This window comes from Caenorhabditis briggsae, assembly GCF_000004555.2.
Source record: "Caenorhabditis briggsae complete genome, chrX, whole genome shotgun sequence".
In the NCBI taxonomy this organism is placed as follows: Eukaryota; Metazoa; Nematoda; class Chromadorea; order Rhabditida; family Rhabditidae; genus Caenorhabditis; species Caenorhabditis briggsae.
Window position 1 is genome coordinate 13612423 of NC_013491.2, and position 26328 is coordinate 13638750.

Genomic DNA, 26328 nt, shown 5'->3' on the forward strand with positions numbered 1-26328 from the left:
GGCTTTTCTCGCAGGGCCCGGCAGGCCCGGGGCGGGCCTGCTTTTTTTTGCTCCTTTTGCTCTGTAACTCTGTTCATAGACAAGATACAGTATTCCAAATAATACCGTTTTGTAGTACTCGTAGAGCTCTATCGTATCTGATTTAGTTGGTTCAAAAATATAGATTCTGAAAGAAGTTATGGCAGGGCCGGCGAAGGCCCGGCAAAGGCCCGGATTACAAGTACGGTTGAGTAGAACGAAAGATGAGTCCCTATATTTCGCAACACACTGAATTCAATTCCAGGAGGTTGCTGGACGACTAATGCTTGTAACCAAAAGTCATCATATGGAAACCGACTCGATTTTAGAGTTCAAAAGCGCAATGTTGCCCTTTGCTCTGGTAAGGTGTCGCTAGTTTCTCATGACACATAACATATGTTGCAGGATCCCGTGAGTAACGAGCCTGTCATATCGGTGTCCCTTTTCAAACAAAACTATACATTTGCTCCGATCGTCATAGGAAAAAAGCCCAAAGCGACAGACAAGGTGAGGGAGAAAAAAAGGAATAAAAAACCAACAAAAGAGAACGGAAAATATCTGAAAACGTTGGAGTTTTTCTTTGAAATGCTGTTCATGCAGAACGCTGCATAATAGAACGCTACCTTAGACTTGCGTTTTGTGATCAATTATCTCAAATTCTAACAAAAATACCAAAAATTTAAAAGTAAAAGAGTGTTAGTGATATGATCGCCAACATTTTTCAGCTCACAGATTTTCGATATCCATCACAGAAATCAAGCTAAATGGGCTTAAAGCGCACTTATACGGAAATACAAAATAAAATTAGGAGAAAGTTATGTTGAAAAAACAAGCTTCCGAAAATCGAAAATAACATGATTCTGAAAATCAGAAAAATCAAAATTTCGTAAATTATAAATTGTTTCTCCGATTTCCTAAAGGAGGCGAGACAGAAAAAGTTTTGGGGGACAGTTTGGGGGACGAAATGGCGCCGCGCTTATGTAGACCATCGGTCGTCAGCCGTTTTTCTGCCCCCGTAGCTCAACCGGTAGCGGCGCTGTATCCCGGAGCTGCCTGTCATGAGTTCAACTCTTCATGAGGGTTCTCTAGGCCAAATATCAGGAAAACTTTTTTTTTTGATTTCTGGCCTCCTTTAAAATTATGAAAAACTCCAATAATAGCAAACCGAAACTTTGAAATACTGAAAAATTGGAAAATGTTTGAAAATAGTGTAATTTCTCAACAATTCGAAATTCCGGTTTTCGAAATTTGGAGCCAGTCCGAAAACTGAAAGTCCGACACTTTGAAAAAGTTAAAAATCTGACCATTTTTTTAATTCTGTATCTTTAAACTATTCGAAATTTTGACTTCTAAAAACTCGGAGCAGTTCGAATCTTCAAAAATGACAAAATTAAAATTTTAAAAGTTTCATTCCGCATACTCCATAAAGCAAATCTGTTTTTTGAAGTTTCTGCAGAAATTGTTCTTCAATGTTTTTGAAAACGCAATATTCAAAACTTCAAGATGTTTTGAAATAAATGATTTTCATAATTTCCCAACTAAAATATGATAATTTCCAATTTTCGCAGTCATGAAGATTTTTTTCTGCTGCTCTCTTTTCTCCCAATGTATTTTTTTTATGTTGATTATGTTGTCTTCCTTTCCAAACGAAACTTTGCAACGATGACGTCCAATTTTTTTGAGTGCGCTCCACTTTCCAATTTATTGTCGTATCGTCAGAATGCTTGAAACTCTTACCTTGAAGATCTCTAGGTCCCACGCCCTGCGCTCTTAAAACTATACGAACACTTGAGACACCAAGATGGATAGCACTAATGCCGAGGTTTCGTATTTTCTAGAAAATCACATTAGTCATTCATTTTGACATCACAGTCTTCTCGGGAAAAAAAACGACAGGTGAAAATTGAGACGGAGTGATGTGATCTTGTCAATACCGTCTGAAAATTGTTATTCAAAAATGGCAAAAATTCAGAGAACATAGGGGAACACAACAACGAGTTCAGAAATTCGGAACATGTTATTTCCATTATACAGGTGATCTATGTTAGTGGAGCATTTGATCTCTTCCATGCAGGACATTTATCGTTTTTGGAAGCGGCAAAAGAGTTGGGAGATCACTTGATTGTTGGAATTGTTGGAGATGATGTGAGAAATCAAATGAACTGAGCGAAAGAAATATATTAACGAGTTTCAGGATGTGAACGAAGAAAAAGGCACAATTTTTCCAGTAATGAACTTATTGGAACGAACACTCAGTGTGGCGTCATTAAAAGTGAGACTCTTGAAAGATTTCGAAATATTAAAATGTATTTTTTATTTAAGATAGTGAACGAAGTATTTGTTGGGGTCCCTCCTATTACCACAACTCGATTTGTGAATCTTATTAAGCCAACGGTAATACTCTTTTCTTTTTGGCACAGTCCGCTTTTTGGATGTCTTCATTTTTCAGAAAATTGCCATTTACCCTGAAACACATCCACGCCGTTTCGCAGGCTGCACTCAACTTGGCATCATCAAGGAGGTTGCTCCAGACTACGACGCTACTTGTGAAGAGATTTTGGAGAGGATAACTTCTAGAAAGTAACAAACCCCTATTTTTCTTGTATCACCATTGTACACTCATTCTTATTCAGAATCGCATCATCAGAAGACGACGAGATTGCGTTGTTCAGTGGAATCCCTTTGAATAACAATCAGCATTAACTTTCAACGTTTTTCTTCAATTAAATGAATATGTAATTAGATGGAAGAGTTCAACAAACTTCTTTTTCTAGCGATGTAGTGTGTGGAACCCCCCTCTCATGAACTTATAAATAAACCTGATGTAATTTTTTTTTGCCATTAATAAAATCTGATCTAGACTCCACGGATCCACCTTGCTCCTTTGACCTTATTCAACTGCACAATACATGAAAATGATGTATGCTTTTTTTAGTATATGTAAGTGCTGAAAATAGGAAGGAGATGCATGAAGAAAGCAATTGGAACAAGCTTTGAATTTCAATTGCAAGAGGGCACTTTGCCATTTGAAACTGAATATCAGAAAGAAGACCGCCGTGGTGCGAGGGTGAGTGCAGACTAGCCGATAGCGTCATTTTCGAAAAAAACAATGCGAATCCTATTTTGACTTCCGCAAAAGTTTGATTTTTCGAATTTGATGTTTCCGCGTTGGAAACGACAATGTGAGCTTTTTGAAGTTTTTTTTTTGTGTTTTGCAACTCATAGCGGTTCTTTGTAAACTTTGTTTTCAAATTTGTAATAAAAATCGCTAGGTTAAAACGTTTTCATTGTGTTTCTAATGTTTTCAAATCCTTTGGTAGTCTGAAAAGAAAAATTTTGGAATTTTTTGGAATGTCAAACTTGCGAGTTTCAAACTTCCGGAATTTTGGAAATTCGGAACATTTCGGTATTTGAAAATACTGGACTGACGGAGTTTCTGAATTTTCATGTTGCGAAAATTCCGAAATTTCTGAACCCCGTATTGAAGACGTAAAACAATTGGTGAAAAAGTTGACAAACTTATTTCGAAAATTCAAAAAAAAATTATTATGGCCGAAACTTTTTGAAGATCTGAATATTGTTTTTTGTGTTTGCAATCTATATTTTTTTGAAATCCACTTTCCGATATCTTCCTCATTATTATTTTCCATGATTTTTTTGTTACTCATCAATTAACTCAAATAAAAATAGACTATATTTAGTTTAACTTCACTTGCAATTCGTGACTTTTTCACAACTTTTTTCTTCCATTCATTTTTCCTTGTAACTCATATGACGAATTAACATACATCCTTCCCCCTATTCTTCTTTTTTCAATTACCACTGCAAACACATAGTTAATGAAATTTGACCTTCCTTATCCCGTGTTTATCCCCTTTCTGAAATAATGATGTAGTTCTGATGACAGCCCAAAAATATGGAAAAAAATGTTTCATCTGTTTTTCTTTCCATTGTGTTCTGGAACCGAGTAAAAGAGCTGAGATATGTGGTGTTGTTACTTAAAATAAATGCTTAAAATAGCTCGAACATGCGCCTACTTCATCTAACATTTTCTTCGTAATTTGGACAATTCCAGTGTTGAACAGGTGATTTTTTTGTGACGGGTAAGCGTAACAAGCCTCAGATCTCTTCTAGCTTCGCCCCCAAAAAAATCCGTCGATATGCGTCGATAGCCGAAAATCACCTGTCTTGAATGCCTTCATAAGCCCCTCCGGAATCCATATTTTCCAGTTTTTCCAGCTTTCTTCTTTCTTTTTCTTATTGCTTTTTTTATTCCTCTACCTGCTCTCAGTATTTTTATGGGCGGAGTCCTGACAACTTTTCAAAAATTCCGTTTCCCTGAAACATTAAAGTTTAGGCTCCACCTCTTCTGAAGGGGGTTTACGAGCTGGGACCTCTCATTCCGAGCTTCATTCGCATCCCAGCATTTCTCCGAGCTTCGTCTTCTTTCTCTTCATTCTCTTTTTGACTTTTCACAATTTTTACTACATTCCGTTTTTCTCTTCTTGAGGTCATGTTTAAATTTCTTCAGTTTCCAGGTAACGCTGAAGACATAAAACATGTTCGGAATCACGAAATTTGCTGTTCTCATCTTGCTATTTGTATGCATGGTGGAGGGAGCCAAACGCAATGCTCAATGCGATCTGGTGTGCCAGAGGAAGATGACGATCGAATGCTGCGAATGTATTGGATGCCATCAAGGAATGCGATTCGGAAAGCGATCGCAGCCATTCTCCACTCCGGAATTCGAGGAGGCAGCTATTGGTGCGTTTTCCAGAGTTACTGTAACTCTTGTTTCTCTATTAAAAAGTCCGAGTTCTGATATTTGAAATTACAGCTGCCGCCGAGCTAACAGCCGTCGAACAAGCTCTTCTTGAGCTTGAATTGGAGATTGCTGCTGCCAGAGCACCATCTCGCAGACTCGTCGAAAAATTCAATCATTAATTGTTTTCCGATCTCTCTCCCTTCTCTTTCTCTGAACCATTTCTCTAATAAATACATCTGTAGCATCATACCATCTCTTCGCCACTCCTTTCAAATCTGAAACAAAAACAATTGTGATCGCTGTACTGGCTAGACCGTCTTTTTTTTTCCTTCATTCGAATAAAGATTTGAATATGTTAATTGTTAGAGGTGCAAGGAAATCCGCTACATTGAGAAAGCAATAAATGAAAAAAGGGGTAATAGAGAAAGAAAATGAGGGGCAGAAACGGATGGAATCTGTTATTAAAATCAAGTGATTGGGGAAAGAGATGTGGTTTATGCGAAAGAAACATTAGAAGAGCAGCTAGATTGTCAAAATGAACAGACATGATTTGAAGGATTTATCATTGAAATTAGGGATCTAGATGGTGACCCAGATGATTGAATATGTGCTGAATTTCGCTCATGTCGCTGATGATCCGTTGAAGACTGGGGTTCCGGTAGGCTGAAAACAAGTGGTTCCAGTAAAATCATAGCTATTTTTATCCTTTTCATAGAACTCTTCCAATTAGAATCTCTTTTATTACCTACATTCTGACACGAACGCTCGTTTCGCGTTCCCCTCTAATCCGCTTATCCTTCTATTTCTAATCAAACGCACTGATGCACGTTTCTAATAAAAAGAAATGCATTCTGCCAGGCGAGCGCCATTTGATCGGAATTCCTTGTCTTGTTGCCATAGGTACGGCCTTTAAAATTCAGCTGCAGGGCGCAGTCACACTTTTTCTAGACCTTACTACTCAGAAAATCGATAGCTAACAAGAAAGCAGAAGCTTGGCTTACCTTGAACATTCCTCTTCCGTTGAAGTCGACGACTTGTCTTGGGAGCCCACAGTTGGCAAATTCCTGGTGAACTGGAGCTGGATACGGCAAACCTGGATACTGTATCATCAAACGTGGCGCTGTTGCTCGGCCATTTGGCAATCCAGATGGCTGTCCGTACTTTCGTTCGAGCTCTTTGACCATATCGACCATCGAAATCCGATCAGCAGCATCACAAGAAAAGTTAGTCGATTTATCAGTGGTTTCGATTTTTCTACGCTTTGGGGCACTCGCTTCCTGTGGAACTTTTCTTTTGTTGGATGAAGAGCTCACTGTAGAATCCTGGCACTCGTCATCGGAAGAAGTCGTGTCCGAGTCATCATCGGTGTCTTCTGCTCTCTCCGAGTCGTTGGAGTTGGTATTTAGAACGATTCGAGACATTTCTCCAGCGTATACAGTCACTCCTGGAGTGTTGCTCAAAGCGAGCTCCTAGAAAATAGAAATTTAAGACTTGGAGGACAGAATAATAGAATCTGATGGAAATTTATACTCACCAACATCTCAGTTACAAATGCGGCTGACGATTCTGGCACAAAAAACCCGACAACACGTTCTGGTTGCGTGGCGGCGGCATCTGGATTGTACGCTGCCATAGTCTGAAGGAAATGGAAAATTTTGAGAGTCAGTGAATGAAACACGTGAGGTAATGTTGGAAAATCGGCGAAAAATGCGAAAAATCGCGAGAGTGGAAATATTTAATTAGAACCAATGGGAAAGAAATGGCAAAACGGAGGAAGAGAGGGAGCCACGAAAATTATTATTTACGCTTTCATTCACCTAAGGGCTCCTCTGTATTCCCAAAGCCGTTCCCGTATAATGCCGTAATGGCTGTTGTGGTGGATGCCACCTCCTAATTAAGTGAGATGGGCAGGTAGGTGTCGGTGAGAAGGAGCGGGATTAGGCACAAGCCGGTACCTTTCTGTTTTCAAGGCCTCGAGCTTATACGGTCATTAGTGGTGAGTAGGGAGAGCAGATGGATATGGGTCATGAGCTCTTACTTCACAAAATAGAATTTCGAAAATGAAGGAAGCGTGAACTAGAAAGTTCTGTCAGCATGAAAGTTTCCAGTTGTAAAAGAAGAAAATCTGGCATTGGTATTATAATCAATTGAAAGAAATTGAATAGGTTCTTTTTTCATAGACATGCTAATAAGATATTATATTTTTACAATAGAGGCAAAGATGAAAATGTCACATTTGAAGTAAGTTTTGAAGAGATTTGAATAAGTTACAGTATTCTCAAAAGAGGAAAATGAACTAGAAAGTCCGAGAAAAAGCAGAAATGATGCTAATAACTTTTCTAGAGATTGAAATGATTTTATTAGAGTTGATGTACTTTTGAAAAATCGTCTCAAATTTTTGTTGCACTTATAATCATACCTCGTTAGCTGAAAAAAAGTGCATCTAAAAATTTTTACTCATTTGAAATTAATGGTACCAGGAGTGAAATCATAGTAATGAGACTGCATTGAATTAGAATAAAATGTACTTTTATTCATCCATTTTTCCAAATTTTCGGTTTTTTCAAGAAACGTTTGGAGTAGATCAAAAAATTGAGCAAATCCCTGTTAAATAATACGGTCGCCAAGAACGGAGTTATTGGAAAATGTTGTTTTCCACAACCTGATTTTTTTCAAATGTGGGAAACCAGTGTCGAGCCCTGATTTTCAAATATGGTAAAAATGAACATACAAAAAAACTAAAAAAGGATATGTTTTTTGTTTAGAAAAAAACGTAAAAATATATGACTCTTGATTAGCGACGATTCAAACGTGTCAAAAGAGTGTGAGAAACGATGTATATATAAACGTTACAAATTACGAGCAGTTTCATATTCATTGGCTCAATCTGAGCTAGCGATGAGCCATGTATTCTGAACAAGAGAATGCGGGAGAGGGGTCGATAAAAAGAGAAGTAGGACATAAATATTGGTGAGAATCTCATGGGAAATATAACGGATAGGTAGAAGTAGAGGCAGGAGATTAGACCGTGATTGGAGTTCTTCCTGACCGGATATTATTTTTCATCATCCGTCGTTGGAAACGTTTGAAGAAATTTTGAAGAAGAATGGACTGATAAACAAGAACTGGAAAATCAGAAGAAAATCAGAATGGAAGACTGAAGAAATTCAGAGATTGAGAGAGCCTCTGACTTCAGAATGAAGCTTTACTCATACTAGAAAATGTGTAGTACGGACAGGCACCAAAATTTGAATTCGCACACTATTTTTGTAGTGTGTAGGTCAGAAAATACAACAAAACCTTCCTCATCTCCGTCAAAACAACACACGTCGGCGCAGTGTGTATCGGATTTGGTGGGACACCATGGGATGGTGGATGATTCGATGTTATCCTTTAATTCGGATTATCAAAAAGATTGAGCAATGTCATAGAAGCCACACACACACACACGGGCGCGCACACACCCTCTTTGGTTATATTTGAATAATTTTGTGTTGTTGGATGTGTTAATGAACACTGGAAATTTGAATTAGTGGTAATTTTGTTGAGGCAAAAACAAATTTTAAAAAAGAATACGGTATATCGAAAGTTAAAAAGTACACGTCTTGATGGGATGATGAGAAAATGGAAGCCCTAGATTTGTAAAATATACATATAGAAAAAAATGGCGCTGGAACACGTGTCCATATTCAATTGAATGACTCATTCCGATTTGAAATAGCGAATAATCAATATGAATGATTGCGCATTTTCGAAATCAATGCGCTTTTAGAACGAGGGTCTCGTTAAAAGCGCATTTGAAGGCACAACAGTAAGCTACCGTATTTTTTGAGCCTACTTAGAATAATATTATTCTATGCGCTCAATTCTTTTGATGATATTCATGATTCTAATTATTTTTTCTAAATTGGAAAACTTTGAAAATCTTCGAAAATTAAATTACTAGGAGAAAAATTAAAAGAAGTTAAAGACAATGAATAGGAATTATTTTTTTTTAATGTTTAAAAAACAACAAAAATTGCCAAAAACTAGAGGGAGTAGGAGAATAGAACTCTAAGTAGATTAAAAAACCTTTTGTTTTGCACGTCTAAATGTGTCGTTAACATGACCCTCGCTCTCAAAATGCATTTTTCCGAAAAAAAGGGACAGCTCAGTTAAATTTGAATTTACACCACCAGATTTAGTGGGAATTTTTTTTCGAAAATCTTTCAAACGAAAAATCCCGGGAAATAGATTTATCAATAAAATACAAAGATAACAATGATTGTTTTTATTTCAAAAAAAAAATTTCGAAAAAGCGGTCAGGATACAATGAGGCTGATTTGCAATTACGAAACATCAATATCAGCCCTTTTCAAAAAATCAATGCATGCGAGCGGGTCTTGTTATGCCAATTTTCAAGGCGCAAGAGCGGAGTGTCGTACTTTTAAGTGTTTTTAGAATGGAATTTTCCAATTTTCACAATTTCTAAACAATGTTCATTATCATTTTGATAATAAATAAATGAAGTTGCGTCTCTTTCTCAATCTCCCTGTCTGTCCGCATATTTTGAAAGCCTTGAAAAATTTAAATTTGACGTTATAATTTGACGCGACTTTCAAAAAAAACATTGAGGAGCGCAGCAATGAAAAAAATAAAAATAGATTAAATTGCGCCGAAAGCGCACCTGACTGTCTGAAGCACCGGAGGCACGGAAAACAAGCTGGTTTTAATAAAATACGGTATATTGCTCAAATGCGCCTTCAACAATCCCGTAACACCTCAATGGGCATTAATTTTGAAAAATAGTTAATGTTCAATCTACTCCACAATACAAGCTAATTTTAAATTTACCCCACAATACTTTGCCACACACCTTTGAAAACATTCCGTAAGCTCTCTAATGGAACGCCACCAAATTGTCAATTTTGAGCTCATTTAGCTTATTTCCTGCAGAAGAAAGATATCAAACAGTGGTCAACTGACAAAATGTTTATCTAAAAATCAGCAAAATTTTATCAGTTGACCTTTTTAGAAATTTTTACGAGAAATGTTTTTAAAGAAACGAGAAACCTCAAATTTGACGGTTCAGGAGGCGTTCTATTATAATTATTACCGTAAGTCAAAACGAGAATTCCCAGGTATATATATATATATATATTATATATATATATATATATATATATATATATATATATATATATATATATATATATATATATATATATATATATATATATATATATCTTTATCATCAGAAAACACATTTAACAATACTTTTTCCGTTCACAAAATAAATAAATAAAAGTTTAGGATACAACAACTTGAGTTTCAGGATAAGTTGGTGGTGGAGTTGGAGTGGCCTCAGATCCAAAAGCGCTATTCGAATAAGACTCGAAATTGAAGGAGAATGAGTTCTCACGATCTTTCAGGAAGTTATGGAAAGTGTAAATAACCTGAAATTCGTGTGGTTTCTAGGGTCACACACATTGATCTGGCGCTTACGTCAACGAAATATGCCTGAATCAAGCCACCAATACATAGGAAAAGGATGAAAAGAACCGTGAAGACTGCCAGATCTAAAACAATCCAAAGTATTACCGTAATCCGCTGACGAAAAATTATACCTGCATCCAATTTCTCTTGTCCCGTTGTTGTATCTACATTCCCCACATTTCTCGCCAAATCCACCACCATTGAGGCGCCAACAGCAATAGAAATCAGGAAAGCAAATAGAATGATGATAGAGATGGCAATCGAGATAATCTGGGGAAAAGTTGGAACAGTGAATCATAATAAAACATCATTAATCTTTTATTTTGTGAATGTCACCAACCTGGAAAAACAAGTATGGATACAAGTAGAGACGCTTCTCCTTCCACACTCCATAGAGCAGACTTCCAAAAATGACAATAGAGAATGCGGTGCTAAAATTGAAAATAAATTTATTTTTCCGACCCAGGATATTTTATTGGATGACTCTCACCTCATACACGTGTATACGAACACCGTGGAACTTCTAGTGAAGCTAAAAATTATATTAATAGCAGTCAGGACGTTCACTAGAATCGCCACGATACGAGCTCCTTTCTGAAAAAAATTGGGGATAAATTACAGAATGTCCTAAGGCTCACCTTAATATGCAACTGCCCACAGAGACACTTGTACTTCCGATCATTTTGATCAAACGGGACTCGATTAACGGTAGCGGCCATTTGAAAATCTGGATAAAAGTCATCGAAATATTCGCCGCTGACTCCCCGCATTGGGCTGGCACAAACAAAGGCACTGCTCTATATTTGATCAACTGCGTTTGCATATTCCTCGTGTCACCAGTATTGAAGGGGGACTATGGAAAAAAGATAGCGTTTCACACAGTATATGAGCGATTATTCGACAAAAAAGAGATTCGTGGAAGTTCATTTTTGGTGATGGAGTGAAAAGAATAGGGAAAAAATAGAAAAACACATAGGGAAAAAGATTTGAATTGTTTGCCAAAATTACGAAACATATAGAGAAATGATTGATGTCACCGGATAAAATGAAAATAACCCTCGCAAAAACATCTACATAACTAACAGAAGGCTGGTAAGAACAAGACTAGCAGAAAACTGATTAGTGATAAGAAAACGAGAGATAACAGAATATTTAATTGCACCAGCGGGACAGCAGGAGCTCCTGCGGTAAGAGAAGAAAAAAAACAGAAAGCTGAGAGCATCTTGGCATATGTTAATGACACGACTCAAAAGATTCCATCACCGTTGTAGTCTAGTAGTTAGGATTTATAGCTCTCACCCATAAGGGGTTCGATTCCCCGCAACGGAAGGCGATTTTTTTTATTATTTCAGTTTGAAGACGAAAACAACAACAATTTTCAAACACTTCAAATTACCGGCATCACGGAAAACACTGTTTTTCATTTCCCGAATGTTTTTCATTTTCATTTTCTTTTCGATTTTTGAGAAATGTTAAATTGAAGATTGGTTTGAAGAATCTGATGAGTAAAAAAACAAAATTGAATGACAGTTTGGTTGGAAGCTATCATGTGTAACAACCATGGTCAACGGGTCATAAGAGAAAAAAACTTCAATCCTTCTCATCTTCGTTGTTGTGAAATTAGCAGAACATTGGTGAGAAGATAACGAAAAACGGAACAGCAAGAGCTTATGCGATAAGAAAAAAAAAGAGACTGAGAGAAAGATGAGAGCATCTTGGCATATGTTAATGAAACGACTCAAATGATTTCGTTTCCGTTGTGGTCTAGTGGTCAGGATTTATGGCTCTCACCCATAAGGCCGGGGTTCGATTCCCCGCAACGGAATAAAATTTTTTTGTTAATTTTGTTGAGACATTCTGGGGTAAGGCAAATGGATTCGATCTTATACATATATCTCAAATGTGAATTTTATTCATGATTAACCTCAGTGTTTCAATATTCTACAATTCTCAGCAAACACAATCATTGAATTTCAAAAGAAAATATCTTTTAAACCATTTTATTTTATTGTTTTTCAATATTTTCCAATATTTCAACACAAACTGATCATATGTATTAGGGAATAGTTCTGAAACAATTCAAACTTATTCAATCTTTTAATCAAATTCTTTCTTTTTTGTTGTGACAATTTTTTTCGAAATTTAAGAATTGTGGTTTACACCAAGTTTTTTTCAATACATTTCAAAGTTCAACTGCGCAAAAGAACGATGTTTTTGTTTCTATCTCTTTTGCTTGTGTGTATGTATTTCTCTTCTCAAATTCCGCGAGGCGGCGAGTTTTATACTTGAAATGCCACTCTCTTCAACATCTCCGTTGTGGTCTAGTGGTTAGGATTTATGGCTCTCACCCATAAGGCCGGGGTTCGATTCCCCGCAACGGAAGAACGTTTGTAAAAGTTTTTTTCGTTTGAATACAAGAACAACAATTATTTATTGAGCATTTCGGAAAAATAAAATTATGAAAAAAAGAATTTTCAGATTTCCTAGAAATAGTTTATTTTAATTTAGATTTTCGAGAAATATTCCATTAAAAGTTGCTTTGATTTGAAAATTGATCCACATCAGAGAAGCTGATAAGTGATAACAAAAAAGTGAATGACAGTCCTGTTGACAGTTTGCCCGCCCGACTTGTGACGGTGAACGAAATATAATAAGGCAGTGCTTCAATCATTTTCATCTCCGTTGTGGTCTAGTGGTCAGGATTTATGGCTCTCACCCATAAGGCCGGGGTTCGATTCCCCGCAACGGAAGAAACTTTTCTTTTGTTTTTAGATCATCAACTTTTCAGCATTAAACAGATTCGCAGAAATTTAAATCACTGATTGCTTGTAAAATTCATACTTGTAAAATTCCGGGCCTGAGGAAATCGGCACGGGGCCGGCCCGGAAGGCCCGGTAGCAAAAAATGTTGTCTTTTTGAGCTAAATTTTGAGCTCTCAATACAATTTTCTCCATTTTTTTTTGTTTTTTTGGATTGTTTGTCTGTTTGATCAAAAAATACAAAAAAAAACTCGAAAAAAAATGTTTGATCGAAAAAAATCACTAAAGGGTCCCCCCTCATGTGTTTTTTGAAATTTTCAAAACTTGTGGAATGAAAGGCCCGGGCCGGGCCGGTCCGTGTAAATCACATTTCTTGGACTTCCGCGTGAAAGTTTTTGTGAAAAGACCACATGAATGACAGTATCCCAATTTTTATTGTTCAGTATTCTCTAACTGAAAAATATTTCTTGAGCACAAAAAAAACGTTGTGAAAAAGTGTAATTAGCTCTAATTGCAGCAGTTATTCACCCACTTCTTTTCTTTGGAAGGGGGGACTCTCAAAACGTTTTTTTTTTGCGTGTGCTCATGAGAGACGCCTAATTCCCTCAGTTTTTTCTGCCTCCATCTAAAACACTTCTTTCTTTTTTTTCTATCTTCCTTCCGTGGCCGGTGTCGTTGATGCACACCCAAGGAATTGTTTGCCAACATGGACGGGGCACAAATTGCGGAGAGCGAAAGTCTTCTGGAAACACAAAAATATCTTATAGTCTTTGTCTGAGATTCACCCCACGCAAAAATGTTTTGACTTACACACAAGTAAAAACACAGTTTGAAATAAATTGCTGTAACACGTACTTTAAGATCAGAGGCTCAAACTTTACAGCACGTCTGAAAAGCCGTTAACGATCAAATTTGGACCAAATGTCAATTCAAAAATTAATTTGTTCTTACCAGAAATTGGCTTTGGTGTTAATATATTACACTTGAAGTTGAACACGCTTTATAAGTGGCCATCTGCCAATTCTATTAGGACACACGAGCTGCCTCCCAAACATCAGATTAAAAAGTAAACTTGTGTTTTGTCAGCTTCACAATTCCTGACTTACTTTCTTTATATTCAAAGGCTTTGTTGAAAAATGAAAAAAACTGAAAAAAGCAGAAAATTTGAACTTTCCTTTTTTTCTTTTTTCAATTGTTCTTTTTTCTCACTTATTTTTCATTTCTTTCATCCTCCAAAGTGTATTGCTTTTGTGAAGATAAGACCAGAAAAACATTATTTTTCCTTGATTCTTAAAGTCTAGCTGTTCTTGCGCTTTTACAAAACATTGCTTAGTTTCCTTCCGTTTTGCCTGAATGCGTTCCTATACGATGATGACGATAGTTTAGCGAAATGAAAAAAGACTAGCAAGAGAGAAAAAAAACTGAAAATCCAGTATCATGAATTATTAAGCTCAACCTGCCCGTTTGCCTCTAACAGCTCTATTCATAATTCACAAGTCTGGGATTATTTTCTCACCAACAGAACCCACACTTTTCTTATCTGAACATCCATCTTTTCTTTTGAACTTTGAAATTTTGCAATACGAACTTAATGCCATAAGAGATCCATCAAGTTTATGATGCGTGCAAAACCCAGCGTGACAGCTGGCGTGCGGACTACGCGGGAGGTTTTCTCAATTTTTGCGTGTTGCGTGCTCATTTTACTACTTACATATTACCGAAATTCTTGTTGACAGATTATCTTGTTATTGTTGTTGTACTAAGACCAAGAAAGGCTAAAATTTATGGTTGCCAAATTATTTGGTACCAAATTACATCTCAAAAGAGCTATATTCTCCCACATTTTCTGTTTCGGCCTTCTTCTTCTTATTCTTTTTTCTTCTGCTCATTTTCATCTTTCCTCGTTCTCCAGTCTCCTCTGCCCGTTTTTCTTCCTACTTCTTCTAAATTCTGGTTGCTCATGTTCTTAGTACTCTTACTATATCCTACTCCACCCCACACATGTTCGTCACACTTGACGGATTTCCACAAAGATTATCAGTTTATCCGCTTTCCTTATCAGCACAGTCATTGTTAATTAAACCGCGTTGAGGAAGTGACACTCCAGAAGTTCCAAAAAACTTTGTTCCCTTTTTCCTCTTTTTTGCTTGCTTATTTCTACTAGGCTCCAACATTTCCACGTTTTTTGACATCAAAATCTTATTAAGCTTAAACTCGTTTTCTTTCTGCGGCTCTGTTTTTCTAGTTTGTTTTCAGATAAGTTTTGAAGTGGATGTGTCAAGTAGAATGATGTCGGTTTAAAATCATCTAACATCATTTGAGATAGTATTCCAAAAACATGATAGTCTAGCTAAGAAGACAATCTCAAAATGAATATTTTTATATCCTGACAAAGTATTTTAGCCTATCGTCACTCTGCATATTTTTAGAACAGACCAAAAATTGTCAGTGAGAAACTTATTTTCGTCTAGAAAAGATTATCAGAGCCATTTTTACGCCACACGCGTGGCAAAAGTTTTCCTGGAGAATATTCGTTGGGAGCACATTCTTGACTATTTCCTGCTTGACATCATGATTGCCCTCGTTTTTCCCTTCTTTGAAGAAAAGCAAACATTAGGAGAAAAAAGGAATACGAAGATTGTGTCTCCGCTACGTTTCCTTTTTTCTTTAATCGGTCTGTTCCAAAAGTCTGAACTCCTCCTCTTTACTTGAAGCCATAAATCATCTTGCCATTTTCAGAGTTCTGAATTTTTTCAGTATTTTTTTCATATTTTTTGCGCTAGTTTCATTTCAGGGCTCAAACCCCTCTCATTTTTCTCAATGTTTTCCCAGGGGCCAAGAGTTCGGACTAGCCGCTTTGACTCTGTTTATTTCCTTTTCAACTGCATTTTTTCTCTATTGTGCTCTGGATTTTGTGCTCGCCCCGCGCTGCCACACAAAAATTGATAACTCTGACCATAATATTGGCATTTTTGTGCTGGCGTGGTTGTTAGTAGGGTTAAATGTGAAATGATAAACGCCTTAGTGGGGAAAGGAACAACTATTTTGTAGTGATACTGCACAGCGATTGCGTAGACACTTTCATGTTGTGACGAACACATTATAATTTTTGGCTTTGATTTTTTCTGAATCTCAAAAGTTTAGAATCAGGAAAACAAAATTGCGTAGCTTGTCCTTAAGTTCATAACAAACTCTGAAAACTTGAAAACTCACAACAGCCTTTTCCCTACTTTTTCTTTTCTGATTTTCTTAACTCAAGAGTTCTAGCTAATGTCAGAATCAAAAATTCAGAAAACGTTTTCTAATTTTCAATTTACTTTGATATTTTCTGCCTTCTCGACTTAACCGTTGAATTACCCTTCTTCTTCTTTTTGAATCTTGAATGTGACGTCCTGGAAAGGAAAATAAGACATTTAGTTAATGAAAAACATATCTCAAGAAGAAAAGGTTGAGAGGTTTTTCAGTTGGATTTGAATACGTCATTCACTCTACAACGCCCACGAAATACCGTTGGCGGGAAGGATTACAATAAGATCCAATAATATTTTCAGATTTTTTTCTTATTTTCTTATTTCTGTTTCAGATTTCAGAAGTTTCTAGATTCTTCAAGTTTCCTTTTTTCTCCAGAAAGTTCCAGAACATTTCCCAACTAACCCAACTGATTAATTATTGATAGACATCTTTTTTCTGCTTCTGTGGTCCTCTTTTTTCTTCTCAAGTTTAGTTTTTCCTCTCAGTATCCTTTCAGTAAAAATAGAACGCATCAATTTTCAGATTGTGCACCGCTGTGAGCTCCGGTTGAGCACACAGACACGCTATCTTCGACTTGGGCGCTCTTATCAGCAATGTTTTCGTTGCCTTGTGATGGCCCATTCGGCTGTTTCGATTATCATGGTTCAAAACTAGTATGCATTGACGAGGGAAAGAATTTGGTATGTTATTCAAAAAGAAAAAGTTCTTGAAGAGCTTCCAAATATTCACGAGTCTCGAGGGAATATTTTAGATTTTTAAGGTTCTGGTTTCGAACACAGATGGGACGGAACTCGAACAGTTTTCACTGCCAAACAGCTTAAGCAAAGAATTCTATGTCTGGGTCAAAGCGTGTTACATTAATGGGTGAGCTAGAGTTTCCTTAATCTAGTTACCCTGGGATTTTCAGGCGTTTCCTGCTTGGATTGCTCAAATCTCATCATGACAAATCATTCCACTTGATGACAATTAGCATAAATCCAGATAAAACGTGTTCAATTATGAAGCATGTGCCGACGAAAATAATCAGTCACGGGTTACGGGTAAAAACTACTTCTCACCTGTCCTAATTACAATTTTTCTCGATTCCAGGTGGAGGCACACCGTAGTATGAGCCAAATTGTGTTCAGCATTTGCAATACAAAAGTGTTGATCAAGAGACCGATTCAACGAACGAGTGATAGGCAAAGCTTCATGAAACAATTGCGGCAAGATGTAGAAAGAACCAACGGGTTGAATGGAGAGGTTTTGGAGAAAGTGGTTGAGGAAGTGATTATTGAAGAAAAGATCGATAAAATACAAGACGTGGCTCCAGTTGATGATGAGAAAAAGATGATTGAAAGTGTTTTGTTGCTAGTTAAAGTGGAGTCAGATGGAGATATCATTCCGACCATTCTTTCGACAGGAAGACGACGATACGGGATTAAAATTCATAGAACACGGAGCATCCGGGAGTTCAGAAGAACTTTTAGTACCAAATTTATGACAAGGTTATTGAATTCCGTATTCCTCTCCATTAATTTCTCTTTTTTCAGGTGGCGCTGTTTGGTGCCAGTTCAAAACACCTGCGAACCGTTTCTCTGGGGTAATAATGCTTGTATCATCTCTCGAGACAACCCAACATGCTTCTATCTTGCCCATACTATACTCAATCCAAAAAGTGGATTCATAGCTTCTCTACTTCACAAGCTGAGCCATCGCTTCAGGTACAATCTCTGTTTAATCGTATTCAGAAACCCTAAATCTTCTTTAAGAACCCACACACCAGTCACAGAGCCAATCCAAAGCCCGATTCGTGGTCAGGGACCACCGCCTGATCTTCTTTGGAGCAATATTGACATCTTGAATGGAATGCCAACTTTCTTGGCAATGGTTAGCTATAATTAATAACGTTCAATCAAAGTTTTATTTCATTCAGAGCCCAGAAACGCGGCGAATAGTGAAATGGCAAGTATCTCGGGACGTTTACGGGCACTTTGACTGGAGAAAAACTGAGCTGGACATCGAGGGGCCAGAAGACACATCGCGTATTCTGTTTAAGTGTAATTCAGAGAATAACAATTCATCCGACTTCACCATTCGTTTCCAATTGCAAAAATCCGACGGAAAATCTCACTTTTATCATTTTTCGATTCCACGAATTGTGGTTCAAATCTCATCATAATATGATTCCCACCCCTTTCCCTTACTAATTTCATTTTTAATCTTTTCTCATTTTCTAGATCCCACTTTGTTTCGTTTGGACCAGCGTGATCGGTGACCAAACTCTCGCTATGCATCTCATTTCTCTGAATCTGACTTTTTTCTAATGGTTCTAAACCATTCTATTTGCAACGAGTTTCTTGTGAAAACCAGCTGAATTTTGATACACAATCTTTGGAATGGTGTTGACTGTAATAAAAATCTGGAAAAACCGACATACGTTCAAGGACATACAGTTTAAATTTGAAAACTTTTCTCAGCCATTTCCTTAATTATTTTTTGAACTTTTTTCAGAATTCATTGTTAAATTCAACATTCTATGCAAAATAAAACTATGTAAAAGAAGATGTCGGGGTTATCTCTACTGGCGTGATTTCGGTGTTGGTAGGATGGTGAAAACCGTTATTTCAGATCTTTGAGTGAGGTGAATATGCAATAAAACTAGTACAAGAGCATCTGCTAAAATTACATTAACCCGAATTACATCGGTCAGGTTCCAGTCAAAATTCGTTCATTTCGCTTTAAAAATTTTCAGCATCTGTTCATCTTCATGATTAGTAGCAAAGACAATCAAATTCCGAATGACAACGGTAGACAAAAATGAACACAATTGTACCCGTTCTGAGAGAATTTTCTGTGTTCTTTGAGTCAGTGAGCCGGTCTTCAACATAAATCAGCAATCCCTTGAAGCAGAGCGATAGTGTTGGTGTCCTTTTGAATACTATTCACAGATCAGATGATTTTGAAAACCGCAAATTGCGAATACTGCTCTTGATGTATCATCTTACCATTTTTCAATTGAACAGCAGGGGTAATATCTCCGGACGTCGTTGAGTGGTAAATACAATTATAGGGAACAATGTCGTTGATTTCTTAGTCTTCGGAGCAATCAATTATGGCGAAACTGCAAACATCTTATTTAAAAGGATACAAAAGAAACGAAATTCAGGCGAAAAATCGATTCTTCACGATTAAAAATTAATTTTTGGAGTGTAAAACTAAAGTTCGTCGGTAAATTCAAGCAAAATAAATTTATCGTAGCTAAAAATTGTTTGTTTCAATAATATTGTTTGAAAATATATACGAAAACAAATCAAAAAGCAGAAACTTTTGTTTTCCCGAACTGATGCGACGAGAACACTTCCTCCTCGTAAATCGACAAGAGCCGCGTCCACAAGGCGTTTGTTAGGCCATCTCACCTAGTCCCCTCTATTTTCAAACCCCAATCGCCCTCCCTCTTCTTTTCTTAGTAACATCACCTGTGTTGTGATTGCACTGGACAATCGATTGGACCCCACTTCTTTCTTCTTTTTTGAAAGATGCCTGAGGTTTCCTACGGCGTTTTAAGATGTATATTAGAACACATGAAATTTGATACCAGGTACGTTTTTTTTTTGTTTTTTAATGATAGTTATTGAATTTTGTTGTAGAATAACCCTTTCTTCCCGATGCTCCAAAATCGCCAGAGTGGAAAAATCAATACCGTTGCATGTCAATGAAATATCGTTCAGTTCCTATTTAGTGAAAATTAATAAAACTCAATACGAGATTGTCTCAGAAGAGCCGAAAATGAAAGATGAAACGCCAAACCAGACGCTCAATTTGAGATCAACTGACTACTACTCAAATCGTGAAAATCGTGAAAAAATCGTGAAAAAATTTCCGAGTAATTATGGAAAGGAAGAAGCTTCTAGAAAAGCTGTCGAATATTTGCTCGGAGGCAGAAACAGTATTCGTGTCAATATTTTCATAATCAATCGTCAAAGTTACCATTACATGCAACCTCTTTTCGGGATTTCAACTATGAAAGTCAGAACGTTCAGAAATTGGGATATCGGTTTGCCGAAACTTCATCCGCTCATTGAGGGTCCAGTGAAAGAGTTGGGTTTTGAATTAGCTCATCCAACTGATTTTGAAAACCCGATCGCCCGAACCGCTGAACAAATTTTGATATGGCGTTATACATTCAACCAACTGGATACTTGGGTGGAGGTCCATGGAAATATACCCAATAAGGACGTGATGATTGAAGGTTTTTCTCCCGTTTGGACCAATGTCAAAATTTTCGAATTGATAGAATACTGGATGAAAACGAGGAAAGCGGTCGGATCAAAATTTTGTGTTCGAAGGGCGACTGGTGGCTCTATTGACGTGTTTTTGGAGAAAACCAAAGAACAATTTGGAGGTACTATTGTAAAAGTGGAAGACACGGATAGGAGGTAAGAAATGGAGAATAAAATTTAATTCTATCTGTGAGTTTTCAGGATGGTCACCGAGGTCACTGCTGTCTCAATAAAACTCGATTCGAGATCAAAAATTGTGGTTCATGAAACCATACTCGGTTCGTCAAGTTTGTTTAGACTCTTGATCAAAGTGATGGCTGATGGAGCGGAGGGACAAAATCTTGTTTATTAAAAACTTTCGAAGAATTTATTGTTTATTATATTTCCCCTATTGGCATTGTGGATCATACATTGTTTTTTGATTTTTTCTGAACCCATTTATTATTAACGATATCCGATTCCAAACCTGAATCGAGTACCGCTTAAAATTGATTCTTCTGATTCAACCTCCTTTCCGCTCCATTTACTCCCCCATACCTTTCTTATTTTTTGCTATGCTCGATGCAGGAAGGCTTCTGAAGTCATTCTTCACCATCTTACAGGTGTCTTCCCCTTTTTCTTTCCTTTTTCGCATTTATTCGTTCTTACTAGCATGTTTGCTAACAAGCCACAGAACTATTGGATCTTTTGTAAGAACAACTATTTCATGATTGAAAAAATAAATTTTCAACTGTCTTTTGAAGCAAGTTGGCTTTTGTCGTTGCCTAAAGTTGTTCATTTCAATCATAATGCCTTAAGTGTTCTAGGAAAAGATATTAAAAAACAACCTTCTTGTTTTACGCGACATGTTGTGACGAGAGCAATTTTTCTCGTAAATCGACAAGAACCGCGGCCACAAAGCGTTTATTAGGTCATCTCAGCTAGTCCTTGCCAATTTTTTCTGTCATCAGTTAATGGAAAAAATTACTGCATTTTCAGAGCGAAGAGGACAGTTTTACAGATATTTCATGTCTCAACAAGAAGAAACTTGACTTTTTTCAGGTCTCGAGTTGGAAGAGAGTGGAATGAATGAAGTTTTCAACGCATTTTTGTGCAGAATATAGATTAAACTGAAAAACTGAAAAAATCGATCTTTGGGCTTATACAGGATATTGAGTACTGGATAAAATCAAGGTTATGCTCAGGTCACAAACCAACTTGTTATCACAGTCGACGGAACGTGCAGACCCAAGAAAAGAGATTTAACGGCAGTGCTTTATGGCAGAGAAGATTTTCTTGATGCTGGTTTTTGGAACGACTGAATTACAGATGGAAAAAAATGAGCGACATAATTATCAAATATACCTGTAGCTGAAGTTACTAAAACTGGAAATGAAAGATTTTCAATGTAAATCTATCTTTCACATATTTTCCCTATTTCCAATTGAAACCAAAAAAAAAAGAAAAAACTGAAACAATCACAGATTTTATATTGATACTCGAGTTTTGAAGACAAGTTATGATAAAAAATTATTAGGTGAAAAATTAATAAGAAGCATATGAGGCAGTGGTGGTTGTAGTAGCTTCTTGAGCAGGAGTTGTGGACGTTTCCTGGGTGTAGGACACTGTCGTGGTGGGCACATCAACCTCACGAGAGGGAGTGGTGGTGGTTGGGACCTCATAAGACCGGGTCGTGGTGGTTGGTGGTTGGTAGGCCTTCGAGGTTGTAGTTGGGGCTCCGGCAGTGGTGGTTGGAGCTTCGTAAGACTTTGTCGTGGTGGTTGGCTGTTGGTAGGCTCTGGTGGTCGAGGCTCTATAGTACTGTTCGCTCGAAGTTGTCTTCTGAGGCTGGTATGGAGTAGCAGAAGTGGTGTAGCTTAGCTCATCAGCGGCTGGAGTTGTGGTGGTGACTGGTGGGATGTACGCAGATCCGCACTCCTGGTTGTTGCTCTTGTAGTCGCAATGCTGGTTTCGTCCGTTGAAGACCAATGGAGCAGCACATGTTCCGGCCTGTAATGAAAAGTATTTTTGTTGAGATTTTTTTTCTAAAAAACACTTACGATTGCCCTATTGTCATCGCACACTACATAATGAGGGGAGCAGGTCTGGAAGGCGTGAAGTCCGTTCTGTCTGATGGTACAGAAGTCGGATGGCACTCTGAAATTAACGTTTTTTGACGATTCAGGGAAGTTGCTCCACTTACGCTGGTGGAGCTCTGTCTGGCTTGGCAGAGATGGAACACTCGTCGATGTCGGAAGCGTATGTGCAGGTGGACTTTTTCTGTGAGAACTTCAACTTGTTTGGACAGCTCATCTGAATGAAAAATTTCACGTTTTTATTATTACTAGTTCCATTTACCTTGCGAATTTGCTCGTCGATACAAGAGAAGTAGTGAGAGGAGCATCCAGCGGAGTAGTAGCCATCAGATTTTCCGGAGCAAGCGTTGGTGGAGATGCTGTCCGATCCTTTCTTGCTGAAATTTGAATATGACTATTGTTTCAAAATATAGCAACTAACATGGTGCAAGTCTCCACGTTCTCCTTGTAGTCACAGAGTCCAGTCTTTTCACTGTAAAAGAGTCCAGTGGCGCATGGAATGACGAGGGAACGACCTGGGAGTTTTTCATAATCATTCTAAACATCTATGTTTCTTAATATTCACCATGGATGCATTGAACGAAATCTTGGGAACAATATGGGAGAGCGTAGATGCCATCTGGACGACCGTAGCACGAGAAAGCCTCAGCAATGGTTGTGGTATCAACTGGTCCTGGAGTGGTGGTGGTGTAGTCGATGTTTGGATACTTGTTCGGGATATATCCGTACTTTGGAGGCTGTGGCTGCTCGGCAGCTGGGGGTGTGTTTGGAGTTGGCTTGTATTCTGGGCATCCTTGGACGTTCTCCTTGAAGTCACATCTATCGTTCTCAATGCTGTACCAGAGTCCAGCTGGGCATTCTTTTCTGTAGGTCTCAGTCAAGTAACACTGGAAGAAGTATTGCTCGCACTTCTTCCCGTAGTTTCCATCGGCGAGCATTTCACAGAAGGCGGAATAAGCTGGTCGTTGAGTGGTTGGAGCGTAAGACCGAGCGTATCCTGGAGTAGTCACGGCTTGAGTTGGAGCATATCCTTGGGTGGTGGTTGGCACGTATGCTGGGGTGGTTGGTCTCTGCGTGGTGGAGTATGGAGAGTAGTGGCTGGTGGAGCTTTCCATGTAAACGTAGGCGCCTGTTGTGGTCTCTGGTGGCTGATATCCTTGACAATCACGGACGTTTTGCTCGTAGTCACACTGTCCAAGGTAAGGGTTGAAGACGAGGTTTCCTGGACATCTGGTAGCGGTGATTTGATTGTTGGCGCAAGTGTAGAACACATTCTTGCAGAGTCCGGAGGCATGGTTTCCATCGATCAAGTTAGCACAGGAGAAGCTGTAAAATTCGTTTTAGTAATCAGCGTCTAGAGCTGTCTGTCGTCTAAAAACAAACTAAAAACTCACTCATCAGCAACCGTTGGAATGGTGACTGGAGCTTGAGTGATGTATGGAGTGGCGGTTGTGGTTGGAGTTTCATATCCGACTGTGGTTGGAGCCTTGGTGTAGATTGGACGGACGTAGATGGTAGTTGGGCGTTCTGTATCTTTTGGCGGCTGAGTGTAGACTGGTTTTTGGGTGGTGTAGATAACTGGAGCTTCATATCTGACAGTTGGTGCTGGTCTGGTAGTCTGCTCGTAGTTGTAGGTTGAATCTATGTAGTTTCTGAACGATTTAGTTTCGTATATGTAAAAAAGACGAATCATGAGTCACTCACTTGTCGCAGTTGTCCGCATAGTCGCAAGTGGCAGTAGCCTTGTTGTACACCAAGTCAGCTGGGCACGTTTCGGCGAAAGCTCTTCCATTTTCACAACGATAGAATTGTTTGGTGCAAGATTCCTTGACATGGACACCGTTGGCCTTTCCAGTGCAGTCAAAGTCAACCTTGATTTCGGCTGGCTTATCATTGTTGGCTCCTCCATGGTTGTACATATCTACTGGCTCAGTTGGTTTGATAGGGCTGCTGGAATAAAATAGGCTATAAAAATCAGAAAGCTGGATATCGAAAACTCACAGGCAAATATCAGCGTGGTCGCACTTTGTTGTTCTCGGGTCGTAGACTGAATCTCCAGGGCAAATGATGACACGTCCGACTCCACCCGAGCAGGAGAGGAACTTTTGGTGACATTGTTTGATGGCGAAAAATCCATCCTTGTTGCAGACCCCGTGAACAGCTGGGTTGTAGACGATAATTGGTGCAGAGTGAACTGGTGCTGATGGAGCTTCATCTGGAACGTATGGAGCAGCAGTTGGAGGAGTAGCTGGTGGAGCGGCAAAAGTGTAGTGTGGTGCTTGTGTGGTCTCCGGTGAAGCTGGGCGAGCTGGGAGTGGTGGAGCTGGAGCTGGAACGTATGGAGCCGGATCAACTGGAGCTTCATAGGATGGACGAGATGGACGGGTTGGAACGTATGGAGCAGAAGTGGTGGTGGTTGTTGTTGGTTGCTCGTAAGATGTCTCGGATCTGAAATTTTCCTTTTGATTTAAGAAAAAAAGATATCCCTAAAAACTCACCCATCATACTCTGGGCATCCCTTGACTCCTTGTGGATAGTCGCAAAGATTTTGGCTAAGCACGTAGATCAATCCTTCTGGGCACGACTTTCTGAAGAGCTTTCCATTGGAGCACTGCCAGAAGTATGGTGAGCATTGGTTCTCGTTGGTGAAGTACAAGTCTCCAAGAACGGCACAGTCGATTCCTGAACATAAAGAAGTAGAAAAAAATAGGGCTTATAATAATGAATTCTACCTTTGTGTCCATTGTCGAATTCCTTTGTGGTGACGACCCAATTGTCGGCTTCATAAGTTGGCGATGCATATGCGGCAGCAGCATACTGTTTTACTCCATCAGATGCCTTGCAATTGGTGGCGTAGTCGCAACGCTTGAGAACTGGACTGTATACTTGGTTGTGTGGGCACCTGAAAACTTTTTGTTTGGGAAGGAAGAAATAGTGTTAGCCTACTTTCTCATGTAGAAAATTCCGTTGGCACACTGGTAATAGTTCTCGTTGCAGACGTTCTTGTCCATTGGGTAGTCACCATTGAGCCTTCCAACACAATTGACGGCACTGAAATTGAATTGATCCAGTTTTTGAGTATCACATTGTGTTTAAAACTTACACAGCCTTCTGACGGACGTTTAGAGTTCTTCGGTTGGCATCATTGCAAAGATGGTTGGCAGATCGACGTTCACATCTGGCCATGAGACGATCAAAGTAGAGACCCTCTGGACAAGTTTGCTCATATTCCACGTTCTGAAATATAAGGTTCGTTGCAACTAGTAATTTTCAGAAAACTAACATTCACACACTGCAAGTACTTTGAACTGCACCCAATTGCGTAGAGACCGTCTCCATCGGGACATGGTGGTCCTTTAAGAGTGACGGTGTTTCTACCTTCCAACGGAGTCAGAAGGATCGCAGTGGCGACAAGAAGTGAGAGCTGACGCATCTGGAAATGAAAAAAAGAAGATAAAGAGAAAATCTGGGAAACAGTTTGAAACAAAAGTTTAGAATGATTCAGCTGCCTGTGGCTCGGGGCTTTTATAATGGTTATTTTTTTCAATCTAGAAATGTGGGCGGTTTGTTCTAGAAGAAACCATATTGATCTGGTAGAGCAACCAGGAAACAGAATGAAATGGAATGTGCATGATCAAAAGCACAACGAAACAAGAAAGTTTTTCCAGGTTCATTTTTTGAAGATTATCTGAATTTTAGACGTTGACTGAAAAACTAAGAAA

At 38.4% G+C, this 26328-nt stretch overlaps 8 protein-coding genes and 3 non-coding genes across 11 annotated transcripts in view; 7 read left to right on the forward strand and 4 right to left on the reverse strand.

Annotated features, from left to right (window-relative positions):
* Window positions 1-2721, forward strand: part of CBG16841 — a gene marked incomplete at both ends in the record, with an annotated part of 3644 nt that extends 923 nt beyond the window's left edge. Inside the window, 7 exons of the mRNA XM_045240027.1 lie at window positions 284-379; window positions 424-525; window positions 2053-2163; window positions 2213-2290; window positions 2341-2412; window positions 2468-2598; window positions 2652-2721. Of these exons, the coding sequence (XP_045096073.1) occupies window positions 284-379; window positions 424-525; window positions 2053-2163; window positions 2213-2290; window positions 2341-2412; window positions 2468-2598; window positions 2652-2721 (660 nt within the window). The remainder of the gene's footprint in view (window positions 1-283; window positions 380-423; window positions 526-2052; window positions 2164-2212; window positions 2291-2340; window positions 2413-2467; window positions 2599-2651) is intronic.
* Window positions 2722-4398: 1677 nt separating this feature from the next.
* CBG27834 lies at window positions 4399-4533 on the reverse strand (the record flags this gene model as incomplete). Its single annotated transcript, XM_045240028.1, has 1 exon — window positions 4399-4533. The coding sequence occupies one exon, from the start codon at window positions 4531-4533 to the stop codon at window positions 4399-4401; it is 135 nt and encodes a 44-aa protein (XP_045099905.1).
* A 44-nt stretch (window positions 4534-4577) lies between these two features.
* On the forward strand, window positions 4578-4962 carry CBG16842 (the record flags this gene model as incomplete). Its single annotated transcript, XM_002645096.1, has 2 exons — window positions 4578-4782; window positions 4856-4962. The coding sequence occupies 2 exons, from the start codon at window positions 4578-4580 to the stop codon at window positions 4960-4962; spliced, it is 312 nt and encodes a 103-aa protein (XP_002645142.1).
* Window positions 4963-5404: 442 nt separating this feature from the next.
* CBG16843 lies at window positions 5405-6416 on the reverse strand (the record flags this gene model as incomplete). Its single annotated transcript, XM_002645097.1, has 3 exons — window positions 5405-5446; window positions 5785-6252; window positions 6318-6416. The coding sequence occupies 3 exons, from the start codon at window positions 6414-6416 to the stop codon at window positions 5405-5407; spliced, it is 609 nt and encodes a 202-aa protein (XP_002645143.1).
* Window positions 6417-10071: 3655 nt separating this feature from the next.
* Window positions 10072-11028, reverse strand: CBG16844 (the record flags this gene model as incomplete). Its single annotated transcript, XM_045240029.1, has 5 exons — window positions 10072-10218; window positions 10268-10528; window positions 10599-10689; window positions 10749-10852; window positions 10897-11028. The coding sequence occupies 5 exons, from the start codon at window positions 11026-11028 to the stop codon at window positions 10072-10074; spliced, it is 735 nt and encodes a 244-aa protein (XP_045096074.1).
* Window positions 11029-12011: 983 nt separating this feature from the next.
* On the forward strand, window positions 12012-12083 carry CBG29067. Its single transcript has one exon. It is a non-coding gene (tRNA).
* A 485-nt stretch (window positions 12084-12568) lies between these two features.
* CBG28606 lies at window positions 12569-12640 on the forward strand. The gene has a single exon. It is a non-coding gene (tRNA).
* Window positions 12641-12936: 296 nt separating this feature from the next.
* CBG28264 lies at window positions 12937-13008 on the forward strand. Its single transcript has one exon. It is a non-coding gene (tRNA).
* Window positions 13009-16862: 3854 nt separating this feature from the next.
* Window positions 16863-18430, forward strand: CBG16845 (the record flags this gene model as incomplete). Its single annotated transcript, XM_002645099.1, has 7 exons — window positions 16863-16949; window positions 17030-17133; window positions 17177-17309; window positions 17359-17756; window positions 17802-17972; window positions 18021-18138; window positions 18185-18430. The coding sequence occupies 7 exons, from the start codon at window positions 16863-16865 to the stop codon at window positions 18428-18430; spliced, it is 1257 nt and encodes a 418-aa protein (XP_002645145.1).
* A 1357-nt stretch (window positions 18431-19787) lies between these two features.
* CBG16846 lies at window positions 19788-20883 on the forward strand (the record flags this gene model as incomplete). Its single annotated transcript, XM_002645100.1, has 3 exons — window positions 19788-19849; window positions 19899-20687; window positions 20733-20883. 3 exons carry the CDS (start codon window positions 19788-19790, stop codon window positions 20881-20883), a joined length of 1002 nt encoding a protein of 333 aa, XP_002645146.1.
* Window positions 20884-22055: 1172 nt separating this feature from the next.
* On the reverse strand, window positions 22056-26039 carry CBG16847 (the record flags this gene model as incomplete). Its single annotated transcript, XM_045240030.1, has 13 exons — window positions 22056-22520; window positions 22571-22667; window positions 22714-22983; window positions 23028-23121; window positions 23172-23932; window positions 24001-24258; window positions 24311-24556; window positions 24608-25054; window positions 25105-25288; window positions 25339-25508; window positions 25553-25657; window positions 25710-25843; window positions 25890-26039. The coding sequence occupies 13 exons, from the start codon at window positions 26037-26039 to the stop codon at window positions 22056-22058; spliced, it is 3381 nt and encodes a 1126-aa protein (XP_045096075.1).
* Between the last annotated feature and the right edge of the window lie 289 nt (window positions 26040-26328).